This window comes from Onychostoma macrolepis, chromosome 17, assembly GCF_012432095.1.
Source record: "Onychostoma macrolepis isolate SWU-2019 chromosome 17, ASM1243209v1, whole genome shotgun sequence".
Lineage (NCBI taxonomy): Eukaryota > Metazoa > Chordata > Actinopteri > Cypriniformes > Cyprinidae > Onychostoma > Onychostoma macrolepis.
In genome coordinates this window covers 18,155,429-18,180,311 of record NC_081171.1, presented here as the reverse complement: position 1 = coordinate 18,180,311, position 24,883 = coordinate 18,155,429, and the positions used below count along the sequence as shown (strand labels likewise).

The 24,883-nt window shown below is 37.7% G+C and overlaps 1 protein-coding gene across 1 annotated transcript in view; it reads right to left on the bottom strand.

Moving 5' to 3' along the window:
• The window catches only part of insyn2ab (inhibitory synaptic factor 2Ab), a 39,239-nt gene that overhangs the window by 2,206 nt on the left and 12,150 nt on the right, over positions 1 to 24,883 (bottom strand). Inside the window, 3 exon segments of the mRNA XM_058748449.1 lie at positions 11,272 to 11,343; positions 23,037 to 23,805; positions 23,808 to 24,116. Of these exon segments, the coding sequence (XP_058604432.1) occupies positions 11,272 to 11,343; positions 23,037 to 23,805; positions 23,808 to 24,111 (1,145 nt within the window). The 5' untranslated portion in view covers positions 24,112 to 24,116.

The window sequence follows — 24,883 nt, the reverse complement described above, 5'->3', positions numbered from 1 at the left end:
TTTGTTGAAAGCAATTAATACTTTATTTGGCAAGGATGTGAAGTGACATTCAAGACTTTCACAGTGTTACTGTGTGTGTGTGTAATTATATAAAATAAATATAATTAATGTTTTCAACATTAATTGTAATAAATATTTATTGAGAAGCAAATCAGCATATCAGCATTACATCAAAGGAATACACTACATTTTAAAATATATTCCATTTAAAAAGTTATTTTCAATTGTAATCATATTTCACAATAACTTTGTTCTTTTCTTTTACTGTATTTTTGATCAAATAAGAGACTGAGTATAAGAGACTTCTTTCAGAGAGAAAGAAATAGTCTGACCCCAAACTTTTCAACAGTAGGGTGTTTTATTATAATAATATTACAATTATTATTTAGCCATTGTTTTGCACAATTTGAACAATCAGTTCCCAGTGGATGCAATCATTTTTCCCCCTACTTCCTGTTGCAATCCTTTCACCCAATAATAATTTGACAGTAAAATTAGTTGCAAATGCCGTTTCATGTTCGAGTTTTGTCTGCCTTAGAAAATGTCATGAGCGTACAGCACCTCATTCCTGACCTCTAACATCATGACTAAGCTGTTTAGCTTGGTCTCAGCATTTGTGTGTATGTGTGTGTATTCGACAGCCACAGTCTGACCTAGTCTTCCCTCTAAAGTCATAATCCCATGACAATGATTGCAGTGGCTGAACTCCCAGATTAACCATCAGAGACAGCTTTAATCTGATCTAAATGAAATCATTCACAAAGCAGCATCTGACTCATCAGTGTAAAGAACAGAGATAGACAGACCAATCACACAAAGCCTATCAGTACCACTCACTTTCAACTGCCCCATTCCTCACTTGCCCCCCTTCTTTTCACTTTCCCGCACTACAAATGAGCGTATTGGAAATCAATGCTGTTTGACTCATCAATTACATCCATTTATTAAAGATTTGTGCAAAAAAAGAGAGCTCTCTAACCAAATTGCAGCATGAGAGTCAATTATGTTTATCTCCGTCTTTACACTGAGGGTTTGTTTGGTTTGCGTTAAGGAGCACTTTATATACGACAATCGAGCCCTTTGGCTTTCATTTAAAGTTTTGTATTGGATAACGCACACATTTCATTTAATTAAAAGCTGCTATGGTGAAACGCAGACGTTATTCGTTCAGTTCATTATGGAATTTTGCACTGAATATCAAAGCCTTTGAAAATACAACAGCGTTTTATCACAATTCCACACAAACAAACCTTAAACCGAGGACTTTTTTTTCCCACTACATGCGTATCGAGACAACAGTACGCACCAAAAACAGATTAAAACCCACGGAGACAAAGCGATCTGCATCTCATTTTCAAGTCTGTCCTGGATTTTCACAAATGATCAGAAAAACTTCTCTGGCATGATATATTTAGAAGCTGCAGTGTTTGGTTTGTCTATTTACAGAACTTGTGAAAGCTCAGCGATTCTCAGCAGACTCTCTGAGCGTGAAAGAGAATGGAACAGCAGCGTGTTTCTGCTCCGGGTTGAGCTAAACTATATGCTTAGCAATTAATCACTGGAAAAACCTGAGCAGTTACCTTGTGCACACTACCAGCAGGGGTGTATGAAACATATGGGTGGCTGGTGAACAATGCACAGCAATCAATTGCAGGATCTGCAAACCTGGTTCAGAATGGAGATGATGTCTTAATGTTATCCTAAGAAGAGTTATTTTCTCTTCTGCAACATGGGGTTTTGCAACAACAAATGCAATCAATCTGTAACAGCCGCATTCAATTCAAACATCCTTTTTACTGTTGAAAAAGGAAAATTCCTACTATACAAATAAATAAATAAATGTACAAGCTATGATATGAGTACAAGATTAGACTTGTTGGACAGCTTCAAATGGAATTGTAAGCATTTCTAATAATATATTTATTACAAGATTTAACATTAGAATGGCATTATAGTTTCTATAAAATGTTTTTGTTAAAATGAAGAAGGATATATATATAATTTATTTTAAGGTCATTAAATAAATAAAACTGGCCAAAAGTGAATGTTACAACAGATTTATATTTCAAACAAATGGGTAACACTTTATTTTAAGGTCTCTTAACTAGTTGCTTATTAGCATGCGTATTACTAGAATATTAGCCATTTATTAGTACTAATTAAGCACATATTAATGCCTTATTCTATATGAACTTATTCTACATCCCTAATCCTACCCAATACCTAAACTTAACAACTACCTTACTAACTATTAATAAGCAGCAAATTAAGAATTTATTGAGGGAAAAGTAGTAGTTAATAGCGAATAAGTGTTCCCTATTCTAAAGTGTTATAAACAAATGCTGCTTGAACTTGAACTTTTTATTCATCCTGAAAAAAAATTGTATCATGGTTTCCACAAAATTAATTAAGCAGCACTTACATGTCTGTGTGTTTCTAGTTTCTGTTGTTACCTAGTTTTGCCTGTCTTGATTGGTTCATTGTTCCCACCTGTTGTGTTCATTAATTGTTCTTAAGTCCTGAGTTTCAGTTGCCAGTTATTGTCTATGTTACCTGTTTGCTGGGATTAGGCCTGAGTTTTTCCTGTCTGTTTCCAAGTGGATTTAAGTGGTTCCACCTCGAACGCTCGTCGCCGCGGCTCCTCCTCGGTCTCCAGGACCATCGGCTGCGCGTGGGCACTATGGTTCATCAGCTCCATCTGGGTCTCCATCATTGTTAGTGTGGATTCCCTGCTCTTCGTGAGTTTCATATACCAGAGAACGTAGCAGAATAACTGGCCCAAAACTGTTTGAGCGGCGTTTTTTCTTTTTTGTTTGTTTATTTTTCCCATGGACCTTCCCCCTGTAAAACTTCTCTGCCTGGAGCAGGGAGATCGCCCACTGAAAGCTCACACCCTGGACTTTATTCAGCTCGCGTTCCTTACTAAGTATCCAGACTGCTCGCTCTGTGTTTTTTATTACACCAGCCTGAGCGAGCGGTCAAAGGCACGCGTTCCAGCAGGCGGTCCTAAAGAGGATTTCGCCGCCTTTGTGGAGTGGATGCTGGTACACAACAATTCTGCTTGGACATTATTGTAATGGTCCTGATTGAGTTTTTTGGAGAGGTGAACCCTAAGCCCCCTGTATCTCCAGTATCCCCTGATTTTCCACCCAGCCTCCCTCTCCCGCCTCCTCAGTCAGCCAGTTACTCAGCCCCTGTTCAGCTACTGTCCTCCAGCCCCTCAGCAGCCCATATTAGTAATGATATTCTGCCAAGTGTCTGCAGGCCAGCTGTTTCATCCAGCCCTGTGGATCCCCTGTCTCTGCCCCCAGCCTCTGCGCCCCTTGCTCCACCTCGGCCTGTCGACACTTCGGCTCCGCCTTGGCTCCTCCTTTCGGCTCCACCGGAAACCATCGGCTCCGTCTTGGTCAGTTGTCGACCTGCATGCACCTGCGGCTTCGGCTGGCTCCTCCTTCCCCCCTGGCTCCGCCTTCGTCCTCGGTCCCAACGGCTCAGCCTCTGCCCTCAGGATTTCCGGTTCCACCTCGAACGCTTGTCGTCGCGGCTCCTCCTCGGTCTCCAGGACCATCGGCTGTGCGTTCATCGGCTCCATCTGGGTCTCCATCATTGATAGCTGCATCTCTGTCGGTCGTCCCCAGGGTATCTTCTACCACCAAGTTGTCGGCTACTACATGGCTCCTCCCGCCATCTACTCCCCCATGGACTTGTTTTTTGTACTGTGTTTAGTTTGACCTCTCTCCTGCTCTACGCCCTCCTCCAGGTCTCCTTCTACATGTCTGTGTGTTTCTAGTTTCTGTTGTTACCTAGTTTTGCCTGTGTCTTGATTGGTTCATTGTTCCCACCTGTTGTGTCATTAATTATCCCATTAGTCCTTGTGTTCTTAAATCCTGAGTTCTCCCCGTTTCAGTTGCCAGTTATTGTCTATGTTACCAGTTTGTTGGGATTATGCCTTATTATGAGTATATTATTTATTAGGATTATGAGTTTTTCCTGTCTGTTTCCAAGTGGATTTATATTAAAGACTGTTAGTGTGGATTCCCTGCTCTTCGTGAGTTTCATATACCAGAGAACGTAACAGTACTATTGTTTTCAACATTAATAATAAGTAATGTCTTTGAGCTCCAAATCAGCATATTAGATTGATTTCTGAAGTATCATGTGATACTGAAGACTGGAGTAATGGCTACTGAAAATTCAGCTTTGCCCTCACAGGAATAAATTACATTTTAAAATACATTTTTATACATTATATTTATACACTTCTATTTTAAAAACACTTATTTTGAATTGTATTAATATTTACCAATATTACTGTTTTTATTGTATGTTTTATTTTTTGTAACATTGGTGATCGTCTGAGATTTTCAAACTTTCAAACAAATGTGACCTTGGACCACAAAACCAGTCTTAAGTCGCTGGTATATTTTAGCCAAAAATACATTGTATGTGTCAAAATTATAGATTTTTCTTTTATGCCAAAAATCATTAGGACATTAAGTAAAGATCATGTTTCATGAAAATATTTTGTAAATTTCTTACCGTAAATGTATCAAAACTTAATTTTTGATTAGTAATATGCATTGCTAAGGACTTCATTTGGACAACGTTAAAGGCGACTTTCTCAATATTTAGATTTTTTTGCACCCTCAGATTCCATATTTTCAAATAGTTGTATCTCAGCCAAAATATTGTCCTATCATAACAAACCATACATCAATTGAATGCTTATTTATTCAGCTTTCAGATTATGTATAAATCTCAATTTCAAAAAAATGACACTTAAGACTGGTTCTGTCGTCCAGGGTCACAAATCGTACTCCAAACTTTTAAATTAGTGTGTACTGTATGTGTAAGTGTTCCAAATGCATATAATTTTATCAAAAAGAACAGCAAAGTATACATTTTAATAGACACTTTAACAAAACATAATTTTAAAACATGAAATATGTAAATATTCCTCTTAAATATTTCTCACCCAAAAATTTAGAAATGAGCAGCTTGGACATTGTGCAAAGCATCTCCTTATGTTCCATGGAAAGAAAGTCATACGGTTTGAAATGACATGAGGTTGAGTAAATGAATTTTAATTTTTTGTGTGAATTGTCCTTTTAGCTTCCAGTAAATTCACTGGAATTTAATGTGAAATTGATTTTTAATAAAGCACTGCAGGTATAAATAGGTGATTGTTGAAATAACTCGCTGTTGTTAACATCAAATATAAGTGACCCAGGTTCTTGCTCAATTATTTGCTTGACTGCTTTACTGTAATGCAGAAACATACGCACACAAAAATACATACGGTCAAACTCAGGAAGGTTGTAGACATGGAGCTAAATATTTAATCACAGTAACACTGAACGTCATCCTTTATTCAGGTATACAAACATTCAGCCATGAGCTTCGGTCTATGACAGGGTACAAACCCGGCCTGTCAGACGCCACAGATATTATGTTCAAGCATTTTACCGCAGGGACAAACTGTAATAGGTTCAGTCAATGAGAGGCTGTAGTAAAGGAAAAGCTCAATCTTAGACAAATATCAATGTCAAATATTATGTTCCAGTAAGAGTCAAGATAGCAATTGATTTTAGAAGCAGGCCTAAAGGTTTTTATCCAAGTGAGCGGAGGCTGGTTCGAGAGATCAGCTGGATCATTTCTGAGGGTTTTACTGAAGTGAGTGGATTATTATCAAGCTCCGTCCGTAATTTCTGCTCGAGCGGCACTGCTGTCCATCCCTGCTGTGCACATTGCTGGTTATCTCTGCCACCTCTCATTCAAACTAATCACTCGTCCTCCACCAACCTGACACGTGACCCGCTTGTGTCCATTTGTCTGGATTCATGAGGTGCCGTGTGGACAGGACAGGCTGAGGTGATTCTGAAGGACGGGGCCCGTCAGGTGACGAATGGCCACATTGTGCTTGCCTTGAGAAGGCAGCCGCAGAGTGAACTTGTCCAGTCCACTATAAGCCAACAACATGGCATCACAATCAGCACTTCTTCACTGGCTGCTCTGCCAGCTCAGGGCAGGAAGTGAGATTTTTGGCAATCAGACAATCAGACTTCCTCTTGTCTTCCGTTTCCTCTCCTCTGTTTGGTAGTAAAGAACTAGTCTGCTTATTTGTGCTGAGTGCAGCACAGTGTTCGGCTCTGGTGAGCGCCGCCATCCAAACTTATGAATGTTCACTCTCTGGGTCAGTCCTATGCACTATGTTTAATGTTTATTTTTATCATATATTGAGGGGTCCAAATGTTCTTTAAACGTAAAAAAGAAATAATAATTAAAAATGCATGTAAAATTCTGACATTTTTGTACATTTTCCAAACAAATGTACATTTGCTTTAAAAGTATTTTTTTTCAATTGTTAAATCAATCAAATCAATCACTAGTGGTCGCAAACTTTTGGAACACACTGTATAGATTAATATTTTAGTTGTGTATAGTTAATATAGTTAATATTTTGGAATTAGTTTCCTGAGGCCCCCTAGTGGCCCCCGGTCCCATGGTTGAGAGCTACTATCAGTTTCCATTCATTTTTAACCACAAAAAGCCTCCAGGAAGGTATAATGCTCGAGGAAGTGACATAATCATGTTGAGAAAACAACAGCACTAACATTAATTAGTATTAGTATAAATTCTGTGATCAGTTGATTTGTCTCATTTTTAAACATTCCATCATGTTTGATTAAAATACATAAATTAGTACAATTTTATGAAGATGCATGGTTAAAAATATAAAAATTAACTTTACATAAAATGCATTTGTGAGCCCTAAAAATTGAAGTTAGCCAGTCTGAATATAAAACGCAATTGTCACTTTTGCTAGTAAACCAAACTGTTACGATTGACGATTGTATTCTGCATCTGTGTGAGCACAGCCATTGTGATTAAGCTGCATTTCTCTGAACTGCAAGGGTGTTAGGCTGAGAAAAACAGAGAGAACGGGGACACTTTCCTACATTTTGAGAAATCATCTGGAGCCTGCACAAAGCACACGATTTACCCAGTTTATTCCTGGTTCATAAATACTTAATGGAAACTGACTTGCTGCTTATAATGAGAAATATTGCAGCCTTTGAAAGTGAGAGGAGGATATCTGCATCACACCATCTCAATAAATGATGCATGCAAGACACTTACAGTAATCCACTTGGAAAAAAAAAACAAAGACATTTAAAATACCATATACAGATTCAAATGGAACAAACCACAACTGTATTTGGCACCATTAATGGGCCTTTTTCATAAGCTCCTAGCAGGAAGGATATTGCCAAGCGTCTGTAGATACCCACTGGGCTGCCGTGAGACGTGACACAAAATAAATGAAGTTGGAAGGAAAAAAGGTGCTAAATGCGAACTGTAGGAATACCACAGGGAGTTATCTTGGACACCGTGCAAGAAAAACTGATGGTTGCCACTATTTCAAAACTCTAATGGTTATTTTTTTTCCTACTTCTGATGAATGAGTCATGCCTGTCTCCTGTCAGCGCACCCCGAGGACAGAGGCTGCGGCAGGACGGCCACAGGTCGGGCTGTTCGTTCCGTCGCTATCTGTCTCCCAGTATGTGTCCAACTACAGAGACATAGCAGCAAAATCACACCATGCTGGCTTCAATATTTTGACGTATGAGAATATAAAAATAAAGTGTATGTACAATGATGTATGCACAGGTGCAAATGCTTTGAAGCACTTGGGCATGCTGATACTATTTTTTCTTTATATGCACAGAGGTTTTGCTGTTTGCATCGCCATATATTATGCAGCTGACCTATTTATTTTATTTTACATTCTTGTATCTTCACACAACTGGGTTATTTATTTGTCTTCCACAAAAAGAGAAACATTTAATTCAGGTTTGGAATAACATGAGGGTGAGTAAATGATGACAGAATGTTTCCTATGATATTTCTATTAATGCTTTAACAGTGACACCATTAACTGTCAGTGCAAGGCCTCATCCTGCAAAGTAGGCTTATTTTTTAACCAATTTGTGCACGTGCTCAGCTTTGAGAACATATTCAGCAAGTCTTATGGTTCAGTGAGGAATTAAGATTGATTATAATCCTATGATTATAAAGCCGATGCTGTTTTTGCCATATGTTCTGGTGCACTGGACATTTGTTAAGTATCTCTGTAGCCATGCTCTCGTTCCAAAACAAGAGCACAAAGAATCTGAACTTAGTTGAACTGATGCAAATGTGAAATGAGAATCAAGCATCAAGACTCCATAAAAGCGCACTAAAGGTTCAGAAAAAAGAAATACCCACAATATATATTTTGGAAGTCGCCTATTATACTCACTATACACAGCTAAAGAAAATCAGGGTCATTTTTTTAATTGCCATTTTTTTTGTGCATTTTACTGAAAACTGCAAGTGCTGACCTTTTTTCCTAGAATACCTTTTTAATCTGCTATTTGAATCATTATTTTTAATTTTCTTAACAAGTTTGCATGGTTGGACTCTCCGTAAGTCCGTATTAGCAGGAAGGTGCTTAACTGTTCATGAATATTTCTAATGCCATTTTCAATACATTTAACAGTGTATAAATTCACAGATTAAGGCCAGTTGTCTAGAACATAGAAAATTTATGTAATTAAAATTGGGTGAATAAAGTAAAAAATTATATAATATAATATTAATGGAAAGGACGTGACGTGTGGCCAAGTATGGTGACCTATATTCGGAATTTGTGCTCTGCATTTAACCCATCCAAGTGCACACAGCAGTGAGTAGTGAACAAACACACACACACACCGTGAACACACACCCGGAGCAGAATAATAATATGATGTAATGTAATATAGCATTTCACAAAAAAAACAAAACAAAAAAAAAAAACAGTTCCAATGTAGCATTCAAAGTACTCAGTACTCAGTGTCTTAATACTCAAAAGCTCACTCAAAGCTTTCACTGTTGCCAATGTTTGGAAGAGAAATACACATTAAATAGTTTGGGTTGAAAGAAGGATGTGCCATTGTTTAAAACAACAATGTGGCACAGTATGCTGCAGCCAGCTAGTTGGTTGTTTGCTGGGAGCATGCTGCTCTCTTACAGTGCCTTCTGTGTTCCTTTGAGAAAGTTGTGATGAAGGAACAGCGAGAGGTATCTTACACCATGCTGGCATCCATTTTAAACCCTCTGTGTGTCATGTGGAGTACACTGAATAAACAATGAACTTTGACCTTGTAGGCCTTCTTCTCTTGTCCATTGGGATTTGTGAGCAGTTGGATAGTGTTCTGTAATGTCAAAAGTACCAAGTCGAAACTTAAAATTACTGCTCATTACATTTTCTAATTTTAATGTAATTAGCAGTAGGGATAAACCGAATGTTCGGCAACTCAAATTATTCAGCAAAAAAAGCTCTTTCCGTGTTCGGCCGAATAAGTGAAAAGACCAAATTAAAGGCAATAAATGAATATTTTTTTAATGTGAATTCACAATTGGTACAGAAACTGGTGAAATTTCACTGGTATTGGTATCAGCTACTGAAAGTGGTTCATGAGACCCTATAGAGTAGAACGAAGTGTTTTGTCTGACCACATGCACACATAGATTCATAGACAGACTGCTCTGATTCACTAACCCCAAACAAAGCTAGGAGCACCTTTCCCCTCTTCACCACCTCATCACTTTGGTAACTATGACAACCACATCATCCTCCAATACATGTCTCTCTCTGTTTCTGCTCAGTATTCTTCTCATACTAATGTCACAGTGTGTCTTCTGTAAGAACCTTCCAGTAGTAGGTTACAGGGGATCTCTGGAAAAGGCATTGAACTGCAATTTAACACCACAGTATTGCTCACCCAAACCCACTGTCTTTCCACCGTGAACTGTTTCTGAGAATCAAAACCAATTACAGATTTTACAAATCAGATCCTTCAATTTCATGGTTTACTTAACAAACGGAAGCACCCCTGAGCAGAACAGATGAATATTCATGATAAACATACTAACAATCAAATAAACAGTCATTCAATACAGATGTAAGCAATAATATCATATCTCACTAGTGCAAAATCTCAGATTTCAATTGACTTTTTATTTGTACTTTTCATAAAGTCTCTTTAAGGGACAGTTTAACCACAAATTAAAATTCTGGCAATATTTACTCATGTTGTTTACTTATGTTGTTCCGAATCTGTATGATTTAAATAGAAATATATAATAAAATATAATATAATATAATATAATTACATATAGTAATAATAATATTTATTTGAAAATAACATTTACAGATTTCACTGTTGATTAAAAATTCCTTTAATTTACTAATTACACCTAAATAATCAACAGTACCAATTACTATGTGTGCATTATAGTGTACTGTAGTTTGTGTGAATGTGTTTTAGCTCTTGTCTATTGTAATGTAACTCCAGTCCACTGGGTCGGTGTTCAAAGAGTGCTGACATGCTGATACAGCATGCATATCTGTGTGTATTTGACTTCCCTCACTGTGTAAACTGAATTGCATATTTTTGATTTCTTTTCTGACCCAAGTAGCCTAATGTATTCCAGGGTTGTCTGGTTGGCGGTGAAATGCTGAATTTGTCTGATGATAGATGGCATGACTTTACGTACATGTCACTGCATTAGATTTCAATGTGTAAATGAATTAATACAAAAATGCTTGAGAGGCAAAATGTTTGTGTTTTGCTCCCAGGTGCAAGCATATTTCTGCAAAACAAACAGTAATGAAAACATAGCCATGAGTGTGTGTGTAATATAGGTCTGCAGCGTTCTGGGTTTCAAAGCCATATAGGTTTGAAATGACATGGGGGTAACTATTGCTTTTATAACAAAATTAACAGCAAACCCATTCATTTAAAAGGAATGGTTATGTTTCTGAGAATCATACAATTACATTAGCTACTTAACTTGCATTGAAGAAAAGAAAAAGATCTAGTTTTACAGTTTCTGAGTGGATTTTTCAGTTGGTCTGGTAAAAATGTATGTCCATATGCGTGATGAATCAAAGGAACTCAGTCATGATATTTTTCATTTTACACTTGAAAATTCTTATTGGTAGAAGAGCTCAAGCTAACAGCATGATTTTATACTCTTTAGTTCTTCAAAGCTTTACTGCAACAGAGACAAATTTGACAATATGTTTGGACACTGCAGCTGCACTTGTACAAATGTGTGCCTTAGTACACAAAGAATCTCTGACTCAAGGATTCAGATTAAACTCCAATGAAAAAAAATAATTCAACAAGTATAAAAATGTTGGTCAAGATAAAAGATTCAGATATAATATCAGAGACTCACCTGTATATGATGCAGGCACTGTTACGACATGTGTCACAGTTGGCTGTATCCTGCCCAGTTCGATAAGACAGTCTGTGGAAAAACAGTGTGTGATAAATGTAGCATCTGGAAACAAATCGAATTCATAACTTAAAAGGTAGTTCAAACAAAAGTAAAAATTCTATCATTATTCACTAATTCCAAACCTGTATGAGTGTGAAAAAACAAAAAAGGTATTTTGAAGAATATTGAGGTTTAAACAACACTGGACCCAACTGACTTTTACTGTATGGACAAAAACACTTTTTTCACTTTTTTTTTATTTTTCAAAATATCTTCTATTGTGTTCTACAGACGAAAGTAAATTATACAGGTTTGGAACAACATGAGTTTTTTTTTTTTTATTTAGCAAGGACGCATTAAATTAATTGACAGTAAAGACTTGACTTTTCATTGTTATGGAAAGAATTACCATTTCCACAAAAATATGAATCAATACAACAGTTTTCAACACTGATAATAAGAAGAAATGCTTCTTAAGCACCATATTAGAATGATTTCTGAAGGATCACATGACACTGAAGACTGGAGTAATGATTCTGAGAATTCTGCTTTGCCATCAGAGGAATAATTACAATTTAAAATATATTAAAATAGAAAACAGTTATTTTAAATTGTAATAATACAACCTGAATTCCCGGAAATGTTGGGACATTTTTAAAATTTGAATAAAATAAAAACTAAAAGATTTTCAAATCACAGGAGCCAATAGTTTATTCACAATAGAACATAACAAATGTTTAAATGGAGACATTTTACACTTTTATCCACTAAATGAGCTCATTTCAAATGTAATGCCTGCTTCAGGTCTCAAAAAAGTTGGCACAGGGCAACAAAGGGCTGAAAAAGCAAGACATTTTGAAAAGATTCAGCTGGGAGAACATCTAGCAACTAATTAAGTTAATTGACATCAGGTCTGTAACATGATTAGCTATAAAAGGGATGTCTTAGAGAGGCAGAGTCTCTCAGAAGTAAAGATGGGCTGAGGCTCTCCAATCTGTGAAAGAGTGCATAAAAAGATTGTGGAATACTTTAAAAACAATGTTCCTCGACGTCAAATTGCAAAGGCTTTGCAAATCTCATCATCTACAGTGCATAACATCATCAAAAGATTCAGAGAAACTGGAGAAATCTCTGTGCGTAAGGGACAAGGCCAAAGACCTTTGTTGGATGCCCGTGTTCTTTGGGCCCTCAGACGACACTGCATCACTCATCGGCATGATTCTGTCATTGACATTACTAAATGGGCCCAGGAATACTTCCAGAAACCACTGTTGGTAAACACAATCCACCGTGCCATCTGCAGATGCCAACTAAAGCTCTATCTTGCAAAAAGGAAGCCATATGTGAACATGGTCCAGAAGCACAGTCATGTCCTGTGGGCCAAGGCTCATTAAAATGGACTGTTTCGAAGTGGAAAAGTGTTCTATGCTCAGACGAGTCCAAATTTGACATTCTTGTTGGAAATCACGGACACCGTGTCCTCCGGGCTAAATATGAGTGAGACCTTCCAGCATGTTAGAGCAACATATGCTACCCTCCAGACGACGTCTATTTCAGGGAAGGCCTTGTGTATTTCAGCAGAACATTGCAAAACCACATACTGCAACTATTACAACAGCATGGCTTCGTAGTAGAAGAGTCCGGATGCTGAATTGTCCTGCCTGCAGTCCAGATCTTTCACCTATAGAGAACATTTGGCGCATCATTAAACAAAAAATACGTCAAAGACGACCACAAACTCTTCAGCAGCTGGAAACCTATATCAGGCAAGAATGGGGCCAAATTCCAACACCAAAACTCATAACCTCGATGCCCAGATGTCTTCAAACGTTTTGAAAAAAAGAGATGTTACACCATGGTAAACATGCCCCCATCCCAACTATTTTGAGACCTGTAGCAGGCATCAAATTTGAAATGAATTCTGAAATTTTCTCAGTTTAAACATTTGTTATGCTCTATATGTTCTATTGTGAATAAAATATTGGCTCATGTGATTTGAAATTCTTTTAGTCTTCATTTTATTGATATTTAAAAAACGTCCCAACATTTCCGGAATTCAGGTTGTATTTCACAATACTGTTTTTATTGTACAGTAGTTTTGGTTCAAAAATGCAGCTAAGCATAAGATATATAATTATATTCAATTCAATAAAATGTTTTCATTGATTTACAGCCTTAATTATTTCTTCTGCATTGGTGTCTTTTATTAACACAGGGCCTCTTGCAGATTATTGTTTTATTCTGCCCTGCACCCAGGATTTCTATACATTATTTCCAGATGGAAGACACAAGGATTGAATTCCCTGTATCAATCCACTGTTGATTTGTGGCCCTTGGGCTTCAGCAGCATTAAAGTATGTACAAGGGGATGATGGATCATGCACTAGCCTGGCATACTTGAAGTGGTTTTGATATATTATTTGTGTGCTAATGTAACACTGTGACACATGCCTAGCATTTCTCCAGAGACAATAACAGGGCTGCACCCAGCAGCCATGTAGTTATGCATTTTCATTAAAGCTTAATGAAAGCCTAATTGGATCACTTTATCCCTCTGAGCGCTCAAGTGTCAGGATGGTCATTGATATTCTGCATTCAGTTCGATCTGACGTTGCTTAGGAGTTCACGGTGACAGTGGTTACACACATGTCCAAACGTAGAAGAGCATTGTTTTGCTGCAGCAATGCAGTCGGCACGAACAACACCTGAACTGAGCTTTTACTTTACTTGCTTATAGACTAAAATAAATGATATTTTTAGCATAATGATATCTTTGCCTGTCTGCTCAGAATCAGGGCACTACATCTTGGTAGGAGAGAGCTGTACTTAAAAGGAAGAAATCAATATGTTCAATATGATCTGGAATAAATAGGAATGAGATGAGATTGAACCCTTCCTTGTGGCTGAAGCACTGGAGAAGAATTATCCTAAAGGCCAGGAAGGGCAAGGAATTATTGGCAGTCAGGGTGACCCAAACAACAGCCAATGCGATGATGAGGTCTGTTGGAGGTGTGTGCAAGTTCCTGTGTGTTTAGGAATGTACATGAAAAATCTGTCATAATTTACTCACACTGACATAGTTTCAAACCTGAATGATTTTCTTTCTTCTGTGGAACACAAAAAATATATATTTTATAATACAGTTGTGCTCAAAATTATTCATACCCTTGGTAAATATGATCAAAGGTGTCTGTGAAAATAAATCTGTATCATTAATCCGTTTGATCTTTTCTTTTTGTTTAAATGTACAAAAATCTAACCTTTCATTGGTGAATTTGTAACGCATGGATACATATTGTACGTTTATTTACGCTTTGATTTGAACGGAAACAGCGTATCCATGCGTTACTGATGACAGAGAATAGCTTACGCACTTTGCATCCATCGGATGCTCTCCAAAATGGCGCTATGCTGACACAGAGAGGACGAACTGTTGAATAAATGTCGTTATTTTTATTTTCTTTGCGTACAAACAGTATTCTCGTCGCATCATAAAATTCAGATTGAACCACTGATGGCAGATGGACTATTTTGGCAATGTTTTTTATACTTTCCTGTGCCTTGACAGTGTAATTTACTTGGCAGTCAATGGGACAGTCCCAAACCTCCCGGTTTTCATCCAAAATATCTTAAATTGTGTTCCGAGGACGAACGAAGCTTTTACGGGTTTGGAACGACATGGGGGTAAACGATTAATGACAAATTTTCATTTTGGGGTGGAGTATCCCTTTAACAACAAAATCAAATTTTTGTTAATACTGCACAGTCCTAGTACAATGTTGTTTTGCACCCAACTAATGTGCAAAAACACTGTATTCACTATGTGCAAAAACAATTGAAATATTCTTCAAAATATATTTTTTTCTGGTTTGCAACAGAAAGAAAGCCAACCAGGGGTGCATTTCCAAAAAGCAACTATGGTCGCAAGTTCCGTCGTTACCAAAAGAGTTCAATGGAACTAACGACCATAGTTAGCTAACAATGCTTTTAGGAAATGCACCCAAAGATTTGGAACAACATGAGGGTGAGTAAATAAATGACAGACTTATCATTTTTGTGTAAACTATCCCTTAAAGCTAGTATCACCAGCTGGTAGCTGGTTTGTTACTTACTGTATCTATCTTACCAGCTACCAGCTTACATGGTCTACCAGCTTACACCAATTAATAACCAGCGTAGACCAGCTAGAAACCATGTTCCAAAACAGATATGGAATAATTTAGAGTTGCAAGGTCCCTTTCTCATGTGTGAATGTGTGGAGCATACAGTAATATTATGTATATTGTTCTTTTAAAATAAGTATTGATCAGACTGTATGTATGTATGTATGTATGTGTGTGTGTGTGTGTGTGTGTGTGTCAGTCACTGAATCACACAAGTGCTTTGTGTTTTTTTCCCTGCGAGCTGGCTCTCAGTTATTGCAGACATCAGCGCTGTTGAAAGACACGCTCTGCCCTCTCTCGCTGGAGGTGTGCCCCGAGTGTGCAGGGAGGTGGCACACTGCTACGTTCCTGGAATAACCTGTGAAAATCTGACACTGGCAGCAGAAGCACGTCTACACACTGTGTAATAGCACGCTAATGTTTCTTTCTAACGTGAATACACAATGGTTCGGTATGTCATTGAAATTCAGCGAATGCTATTAGGACATACTCATGTTTGCACATGCTAATGAAAATGATACGTGACAATGTCAGCAAGAGCGGCATCTGATGATACTCATATTGAAGTCCCTTGACTTGTGCTGGAAACTGCTCATGGATAGTTCATTTGTTGATCATTAAAGACAGAATATACAGTGAAGAATTAGATTTTTATGTTATCTAAAAAAAAATGTGAATGATGCTTGACTAGGATAGGGAACCAGGAACCATTTGATGTTTGATTCCCAGTAACAATTCTTGCATTTGCAGAGGGACGGAACAACATACTGAAATTCTTGGAACCTTAGTGCAAAGCACACAACGTGACCAATGTAGTCTGATTCCTGAATGAATAACTCATATGTTCTTTGCAGTGTAGTTTGTTTATAGAACAAAAACTCCTATGAGTTTGTTCCTTTTTGGTTAATCATAAACATACGGTGTAACCAGTGTAGTCCGTTTACAGAACAAATGACTCTTATGAGTCAGTTCTTTTTAGTGAATCAAAAACACAGTGCAGCCAGTGTAGTTTATTTAGAGGACAAAAAAACTCCTAGGAGTTGGTTCCTTTTTGGTGAATCATAAACGTGGTGCGACCAGTGTAGTCCGTTTACAAAATAAATGACTCTTATGAGCTGGTTTCTTTTAGTAAATAAAAACATATAATCCATTCACATAATAAATTAATCTTATGATTTGGCTCCCTTTAGTGAATCAAAAGCAAAATATGAAAGCAGTATAGTACACTTACTGAAAAACTGACTCTAATGTGTCAGTTGCTTTTAGTGAATCAAACACATTTTAGCTTACATCTAACGGATAGTCTTTATCAGTGCTTACTGACTGGTTGTTCACATAAAGTGTAGTTAGTTACATTTAAATTTATTAATGGAATCATCCCTTTATTTAGCAATAAAATGACTGTTCAGAGTTTTAGTGTACCTTAGCAGCACTAATAACCATCAATGACTGATACTTAATTATGTTGTCGTGTATTGTGAATGCTTGGAAATGCACTAGAAGTCTAAAGGAATCCAAATGCCCTCAAACCACAGCAGAGCATGCCTTGTGAAATCCTATTTTCATCCAGACACTGACAATCTGTTGCTGTCTGGATAGGCTGTGGAAGTCATTGACACTCTAATGAGCCAGTCGTGATAATGATTAAAAAGCAGTTCAGGCGGCTGGATCTCCATTTGGATACATCACCCAGTGACTGTCCTTGGAAAGTACTGCATTAAAAAAAAAAAAAACAGCTATCGTCTAATATAATGGTGAAATGAGCCTCGGGGAGCGGAACAAAATGTGTTAAAGTACTTGTGGAGAAAATGATATATTGTGGCTAATTTGAGGCATCAGCAAAGTTGAAGCAATACAAAATCTTCATTTATTCCTCCTCTACAATTATCTTGCAATTACCTCCCTAAAAAACAAGAAACTTATTCCAGCATTTGAAAAATTTCTATTTTTGTACATATAAGAGTATATTCCTACAAATAAGACATTATACAAAACTGGTCAAGAGTTTGGGGTAGGTGTGATACAGCAAAATACTGAAATACTGTGAAATATAGTTCAAATTTAAAATGATTTTTATTTTTTTAATATAATGTAATTTATTCCTGTAATGGCAAAGCAGAATTTTTAGCAGTCTTGTACTCTAGTCTTCATTGTTCCACATACAAATGTAACATATGTACATATTACATTTCCATATTAAATATATTGTCATATAAAGTAAAACGATATGAAACCTATTAGAAATTGGAACAATTTCATAATATATTAACATATATTTCCAGTTCATCCAAATATGTATGTTTATGTATATGTAATACATTTTTGGACATATATGTCATGTACATAGCCTATACATGTATATCTATCTTAAAAGTCATCAAAACATGTTATTATATAAATATAAAATATAGACGTGCATTTAAAAAATATATATTACAAAAACAAACATACAATAAATATTTTTGTATATATATGTTGTTTTCATAAAGTTGCATGTATAAATATGTACTGTTGACATATGGTTGCTACATACAGTAGTACCAAATAAAAATCATCATATAGATATTACTAACATATGGACATATACAGAAGTTGCTATAGGGGTTTATTTAAACTTAACATACGTGGCAATATCACTCTTTGATATAGGACAACATGTCATATAACCATATGGGTATATATCAATATGCTGTTTTATTTATTTATTTATTTATAACAATTCATTCATTGCCAGATTTTTAATTTTTCCAATAATATTTCCCAAATTCCATCTTTCTTTGATTCTGACAGCTAATTAACGTATTGATTTTACATACTTTGGTCCGTATGGGGCGCTACTGAAAAAAAAAAAAGTCTAAATTCTGTTAGACTGATGAATCAGTCCACAGATAATATGGTGCGCTCCTGTAGTACTGTCCTACTGCAAACTACAACCCGTGAAAGCTAACTAACTGGATAAATTTCCAGGCGCAGCACGACTCTATCAGCACTAAAAGCTGGCTTAACACCTAAAGGCTCTCCCCCGGTGTTCCAGAGGCATCCATGCCAGGGCTCCCGAGTGCTTGGCATTTTAAGCTCTGCCCACCCTGGCTGTCAGCAGCATGCAGACGCTTTGTTTGCACTAAAAGCGCTGCACTCAGACAGAGAGGAACATCAAACCCTTGGCTCTGGCTGGTTTAACCCAGGGAGACTGGCTGGGCTTTCATTTGCCCACACTGAGCCACTCATCGGTTCTGAGCTCAGCTGCTCTGATGACACCTAGCATGTGGGAGTGCAGGCGAGGAGGTCCTGCCTCTAATAATAGGCCCCACACTCATTGTGAAAGATGGGAGCTACACATACACACAAAAAAAAAGAAACACTTTCTCCTTCCGAAGATGAAAGGGTTGCCTGATGAGGCGCTGCTAATTGAGGCTGTTTGAGTAGTGGTTTTGTGCTCTGAAAAAAGCCCTGCTTTTCTAACTCCTGGCTGGGATTAGAAAGAAGTCCAGCGCTCCTTAGACAGCGAGTTAGGTTTGAGGGCCATTACCTGCCCAAAGCAATGCCTAAAGGACCTTAAGTGCTGAGACTGTGGGTTTTAGACCAGTTCTGAGTGGCCAATTTGACTCATTTCAGTGGATTTTTAGGGTGAGATACAGTATACACAAATTCAGCCATCTGCTGTTTACAAGATCTCTGCCATACTAAATGGGCAATAATATGGTAGACGTAAAGTGGCTATAACTGACACCTTGCTGAGCCCAGCAATAAAAATATTATGGACCAGTTTTACCTTAGAAACTGTCAGCATTTTCAAGAACTTTTGGTTTTCTCATTTCAGTCTACAGAAGACTAGTTTCAAAGAGTAATTTCAGAGAAATTATCCAGAACCATGGTCAGATGTTGTCGGATCACTCATAATAGACCAGAAAGGATACAATCCTTTTTTTAGTTGGAATTGCTTTTGAGGCTTCAGACGGATTTGACTGTGAGAAGCATTTGCCTTGATTTTGATTTTCACTTTTTAATCAAATTATGACCTAATTTAACAATAAAAAAGCAATACATCAAATAAATGTGTCACAATTTATCCAAGCCCATATAAAAATAATATCAAATCCTGTTAGTAGCTCTTAATTATGCTATTTATTTATTTATTTATTATAATTTACAAAAAAATAGAGCAGAAATCTGTAGTTTATTCCTGAGATGTTCTGTAAACAGTTTCTGTATGTGAATGGTTTATTAGGGTTTAATGACACTTTACAAGGAAAAACAAATCTCAAAACAGGAGTGCTGATTGGGTTTTACATTTCAACATCTAACATCTAATGGTTTATTTAACTCAATCATTATTTTTAGAAATATGCTGTTTGTGGTATCACAATACTATTAAGATATCTTAATACATCTTAGTCTCTTTTGCTCACCAAGACTGAATTTATTTGATCAAAAATACAGTAAAACAGTAATACAGTGAAGTATTATTACTGTTAAAAATAACAGATTTTTTCTGTAATTTACTCCTGTGATGCTAACAGGACTTTCAGCTGCAATTTTTTTAAGTCTTCAGTGTCGCATGATCCTTCAGAAATTATTCTAATATGCTAATTTGGTTCTCAAGAAACATTTCTTATTACTATCAATGTTGAAAACAGTTTTGCGGTTTAATATTTTTGGAAACTGCGATACATGTTTTTTCAAGATTCATTTATTTGAAATGCTGAAACCTTTCTTAAAATGACTTTACTGTCACGTTATTGCAATTTAATGCATCTCTGCTGAATAAAATAATTCATTTCTATCAACAACAAAAAAGGTTAAAAAAATAAAAATCTTACTGACCTCAAATTTTTAAATGGTAGTGAACATGTATAAAAAAAAAATCTTATGCCTAACACTCCTTTTGGATGTCTACCAGGGATTAAGAGCTGCTAATATCTCCAGAACCCACTCTCATCGACCTTCACTAAATAAACTGTCACGTCCCGTCCGGCCAACAGCTGAGGCAGGCACTTCTAAGCTTCCAGCATCCCAACCAGAAGAGACGTCCACTTAATGGAGGGGCATTATTAAACATGAGGAGCACTGATTGTATCGAGTTCTTTCCTCTCATCGGGCGGGCCGGCAGAGAGAAAGTGAGGTTGGCTCTGTGCCTGTGAAGCATCAGGTATTAGAGAATGCAGGATGACATCTGACATTGAAGTGTCCCTGTGTTGCTGCGCAAGTGGCTTTCAACAGGCACTGAAGCATCTTTTCACCTCATTTGCTTCCCAGGTTCCAATTTGAACAGTCACCACAACCCATAACCCTGAATTTTTGCCACTCACTGTAGATGCTGACATGGAAATGGAGCTGAAGTGTATTTAAAAGCTTTAAACAGTTGTTATAAATGGATATTCATGTTGTTCGCAGTGCTGGTTTAAACCTGTGCGGCACTAACACCACAAATGCAGTGAAATTGAAATATTCAAGCTGCTGAGTTGAATACATATTCCCTGCTGACTTCACACCTGCCTTTCATTCATAAATCAGGTATGACGGATCATTTTAGAAATGCTTTGTTGTTTACGAGTGACCTTGTCTGCTAAATGAAGTATGGTGTAACAGAAGAGTAGCTCAAGCACATTTTCCAAACAAACATTATTCTTCTATGTTTGAAGAGTGACTACTACAGGCGATGAATTGACAGTTGACTAAGCCCCGCCCCCTTGTTTACTGTTGCACCTCTACAAACATCTCATAGGATTGAACTGAAGATTTATGCGAACACATGATTGTCAATTAAATGTGCTCATAAAGTGGTAACAATTGATTGGATATTATACTTAAGTGGGTTGAAATGAATTGTGACATTGCATTCGCTTTAAAAGTGTTAAACATCACATTAATGTGATTAAAACTGCAGACTGCAAATCAGAACGGGGGCAAATGCTTCACAATCATCATTTGAAAGCGATTACAAGTGATAACATTAGAGTAAGTGAACAGAACTGTTTCTAATGTTTCTACAACACATTTACTATATGCTACTTTAGTTATTATCAACACTACAATGAACTGAAACAATATGTAAAATTGTGTTACATTTAATTAATGTCAGTGTACCTCTGGATGCTCCATAAGTTTATTCAGGAAAGCAGGTGACAGTTTAATTTACATCATACACTTTTCAAGGTTTATTTAGTGATTTAGGTGAGGAAAAACACTGCTTGTATTCTCTTTGGGTATCTTGTGTCACTATTATATAATTTTCAAAACCATTAAAATTCTCCCAATGAAAAGCAATCTTATTGATCCTACTGTGAACAATTCATCCATGCACACATTCCTTCTTTCATCACAATGTTTAATCAAAATGTCAAATCAAAATGATAATCAAAAAGCTTGATCTTTTGGTAAAACGTCAGACTTCTCTCTGGTGACATTTGTAGGACTTCTCCAATAATTTAATCTGCTTAAACCCACCCCTTTATTACAATCAACTTCAAGCTTGCATTCAGATCTCCAATCAACAACTGGTCCGCCATCTTACAGTACCTTTTTTTTTTCTTCCCTTTTTCAATAATCTGTTCAATTAGCATGTAGGTCACAATAAAGAAGAAAAGATCTAATGATACCTCCGTTTCACCGTGAATTTTCTACTTTTTTTTTTAACTGTACTTGAGTTGTCACTTTGTTTATGGTTAGAGATGCACTATATATCAGTACCATACACATTATGGGCCAATATTAGAATTGTTGCATTTATTGGGTACAAGTCAATATTGTTTATCATTTTACATGTTTTTTACATTTAAATTACATTTGCCTAAACGTGATATTTATTGCTAATTGTATATCCATTTTTCAAATTGTACATTACACTCTTAAAAATAAAGGTGCTTAAAAGGTTATTCACAGCGATGCCATCGAAGAACCATTTTTGGCTCCACAAAGAACCATTCAGTCAAAGGTTCTTTAAAGATCTATCTCTTTCTTACCTTTTTATAATCTGAAGAACCTTCTTTCACCTTTTGTGAAACAGAAAGGTTCCTCGGATGTTAAAGTTTCTTTATGGAATCATTTAGTGGACCATTTATCGTGAACTTTATTTTTTAAGAGTGTATACTCTTGTGATAACTAAATTCACTTGAAGCATTTAAAATTATTGCTTTTTGTTTTTAGCATTTTATTTTTATTTTACAGAAAACAGTATACAATATTTATGAATATTTTTATAATTTTATTGATATTGGCCAAAATGTTCAAACTGGTGCATCCCTATACAGTGTGATCGATGTAGACTGAAGTGTGAACAGATATATGTGGCACTACCAATTTTTTTGCAAGGATTCCTTTATACTGTACTGTATTTCCCGTTTGTGTTTACAAACTGAAATCAAAACAACTTTTCTTTAAGTTCCGATCAGCAAGTTGCAGATTCTCCAAACTCTGATGAAAAACAGGTTCAATAGTCTTAGAACTATGGTATTTTTGGTATTATCTTTTCTTTCTCACATTGAGAAAACAAGCTTGAAACACAAAACCTGCAATACAGTTGATGAATACTAAATGTGTTACATAAAGACTATGACTCACCCCTCTCGCTGTGCTTCTCCTCTTTCCAGCTCCTGAATGACCCCCAGCAGCACTTTGATGGTTTCTTGACTGGAGTTGATCAGAGACTCCATTGCTTGAAGCCTGGCTTTCACATTCCCATCGGCCCCAGGGAGAGCAATCAGCTGCCCCTGCATGCCCTGCTGGGTCTCTGCGGCACCCGAGTTTTGGCTACCGTGACAGTGGGCCTGGGAAGCGCAACTCGCCGAATGAGGCAAAGCCTGAGACTGCGCCTGCAATCCATTCAGCTGCGCCGTGTCTTTTTTGCGTTTGCAGATCCCTGAGGGACTCTCCGGGCATTCCACTTGTGTCAAAGATGTCCATGCAATAGGGCCAGAAATCTTTGAACAGTCACCCCTGACCTGCAGAGGTTGAGTCGGCGTGGTCGAGGAGGCACAGTTGGGCCGCTGGCCTGCCCCTGCCTCACTTTCACTGGGTAATCCTTTGTGCTTGGCCCCACTCCCTGGGACGTTGGTGTCCCTCCTTGAGTCCGACTGATCCAAAACCAAGTCTGACAGATCAGGGCAGAGTTTCCCATCCGAACAGTCTGGCTCAGCACACAAGTCCTTAGCGTCGCTACACTGCGGTGTAGTGTGGAGCAACACCCGGGTCTGCTGCATCCGTCCTTCGCACCTCGTCCCCCGCTCCCCGCCCTTCACGTCACTCAAAAACCCATTGTTTTGATCCGGGTAGTTCTCCACTAGAGCAGTGTGTTTGATGACATTTCCCTTCTTGCGCTCGAAGGGAAAGTCTGGTAGCGCTTTTTCAAATCGGGCGAGGTTTGCACGCCCGTGCTCTTGGTGACATTCGGGATGGAGCGGCGAGCCGGCATGGTCATGTACCTCCGGTGGATGACCTTGCAGGAAACAGAGCGGTCTCTGGCACCTCGGTGGGCGGCCTCATTCTGCGCCTCGCAGATGTCTTTAAAACGCACCTGCAGGGCTTTGTTTCGCTTGCGTACTGCGTCTGCTCCGCTCCGCTCCAGCAAAGGACCGCCAGACTCCGAGTCAGACTCTGAGCTTGACAGAGTGCAGCGGCCTGCCTCCTTACTGACCATAACTCCTGCGAGAGAGAGAGAGAGAGAGGGCGAGGGCAAAGGAGAGAGAGAGAGAGAGAGAGAGAGAGAGAGGAAGAATGAGGGACAGCGAGAGCGTTTACAGTTAATAAAATGCCAGTGATTGCGGCTCAAGCACAGATGGCCTAGTTTTGTCTTTTCCTCAGCGCACAACATCCTGGCAGTCAAAGCTTGGGGTTTTTTGTGGGCGCGTGTGTTTTGTTTAGCAGTGGAAGTCACAGCTGACACAGAGCGACCTGCATTCATGCTCTCTCATTACACTAAGGCTTCATCTCTCTAATGAGGCTGCCAGTACATGGGAGATGGGGGCTGAAGCACAGACTGCCAGCGAGACGGAACAGGGCCTTTGAGTCATCAAATATGAAATACAACTCAATACTTGATGGCAAATACAGACACACAAGATAACATGACACCTGAATTAAGAGGAACAAAATGGTTTAAACATCAAAGATGTGTGCAAAGGAATGATTCATTTGAGTTTCTGCTGTTGTCACTTTTTTAAAGTTTGGATCAGAATATACTGTTCATGTACAGAAAAATCTAATGGATGGTGTGTGTGTGCACTAAAAAAAAATAAATGCTGCTTTACCAGTCAGTGGACCGTGAATAATTTGTCAATTTGCTTTCCATTTCAACTATGGCTGTGCAAAACTCACTGACAGTGCTTGGGTGAGCGGTTGCCAGGGTAATTCTATATGGTTGCAAAGGTGTTCCAAGTGGTTTTGATGCATTGGTTGTTATAGTGCTTCCA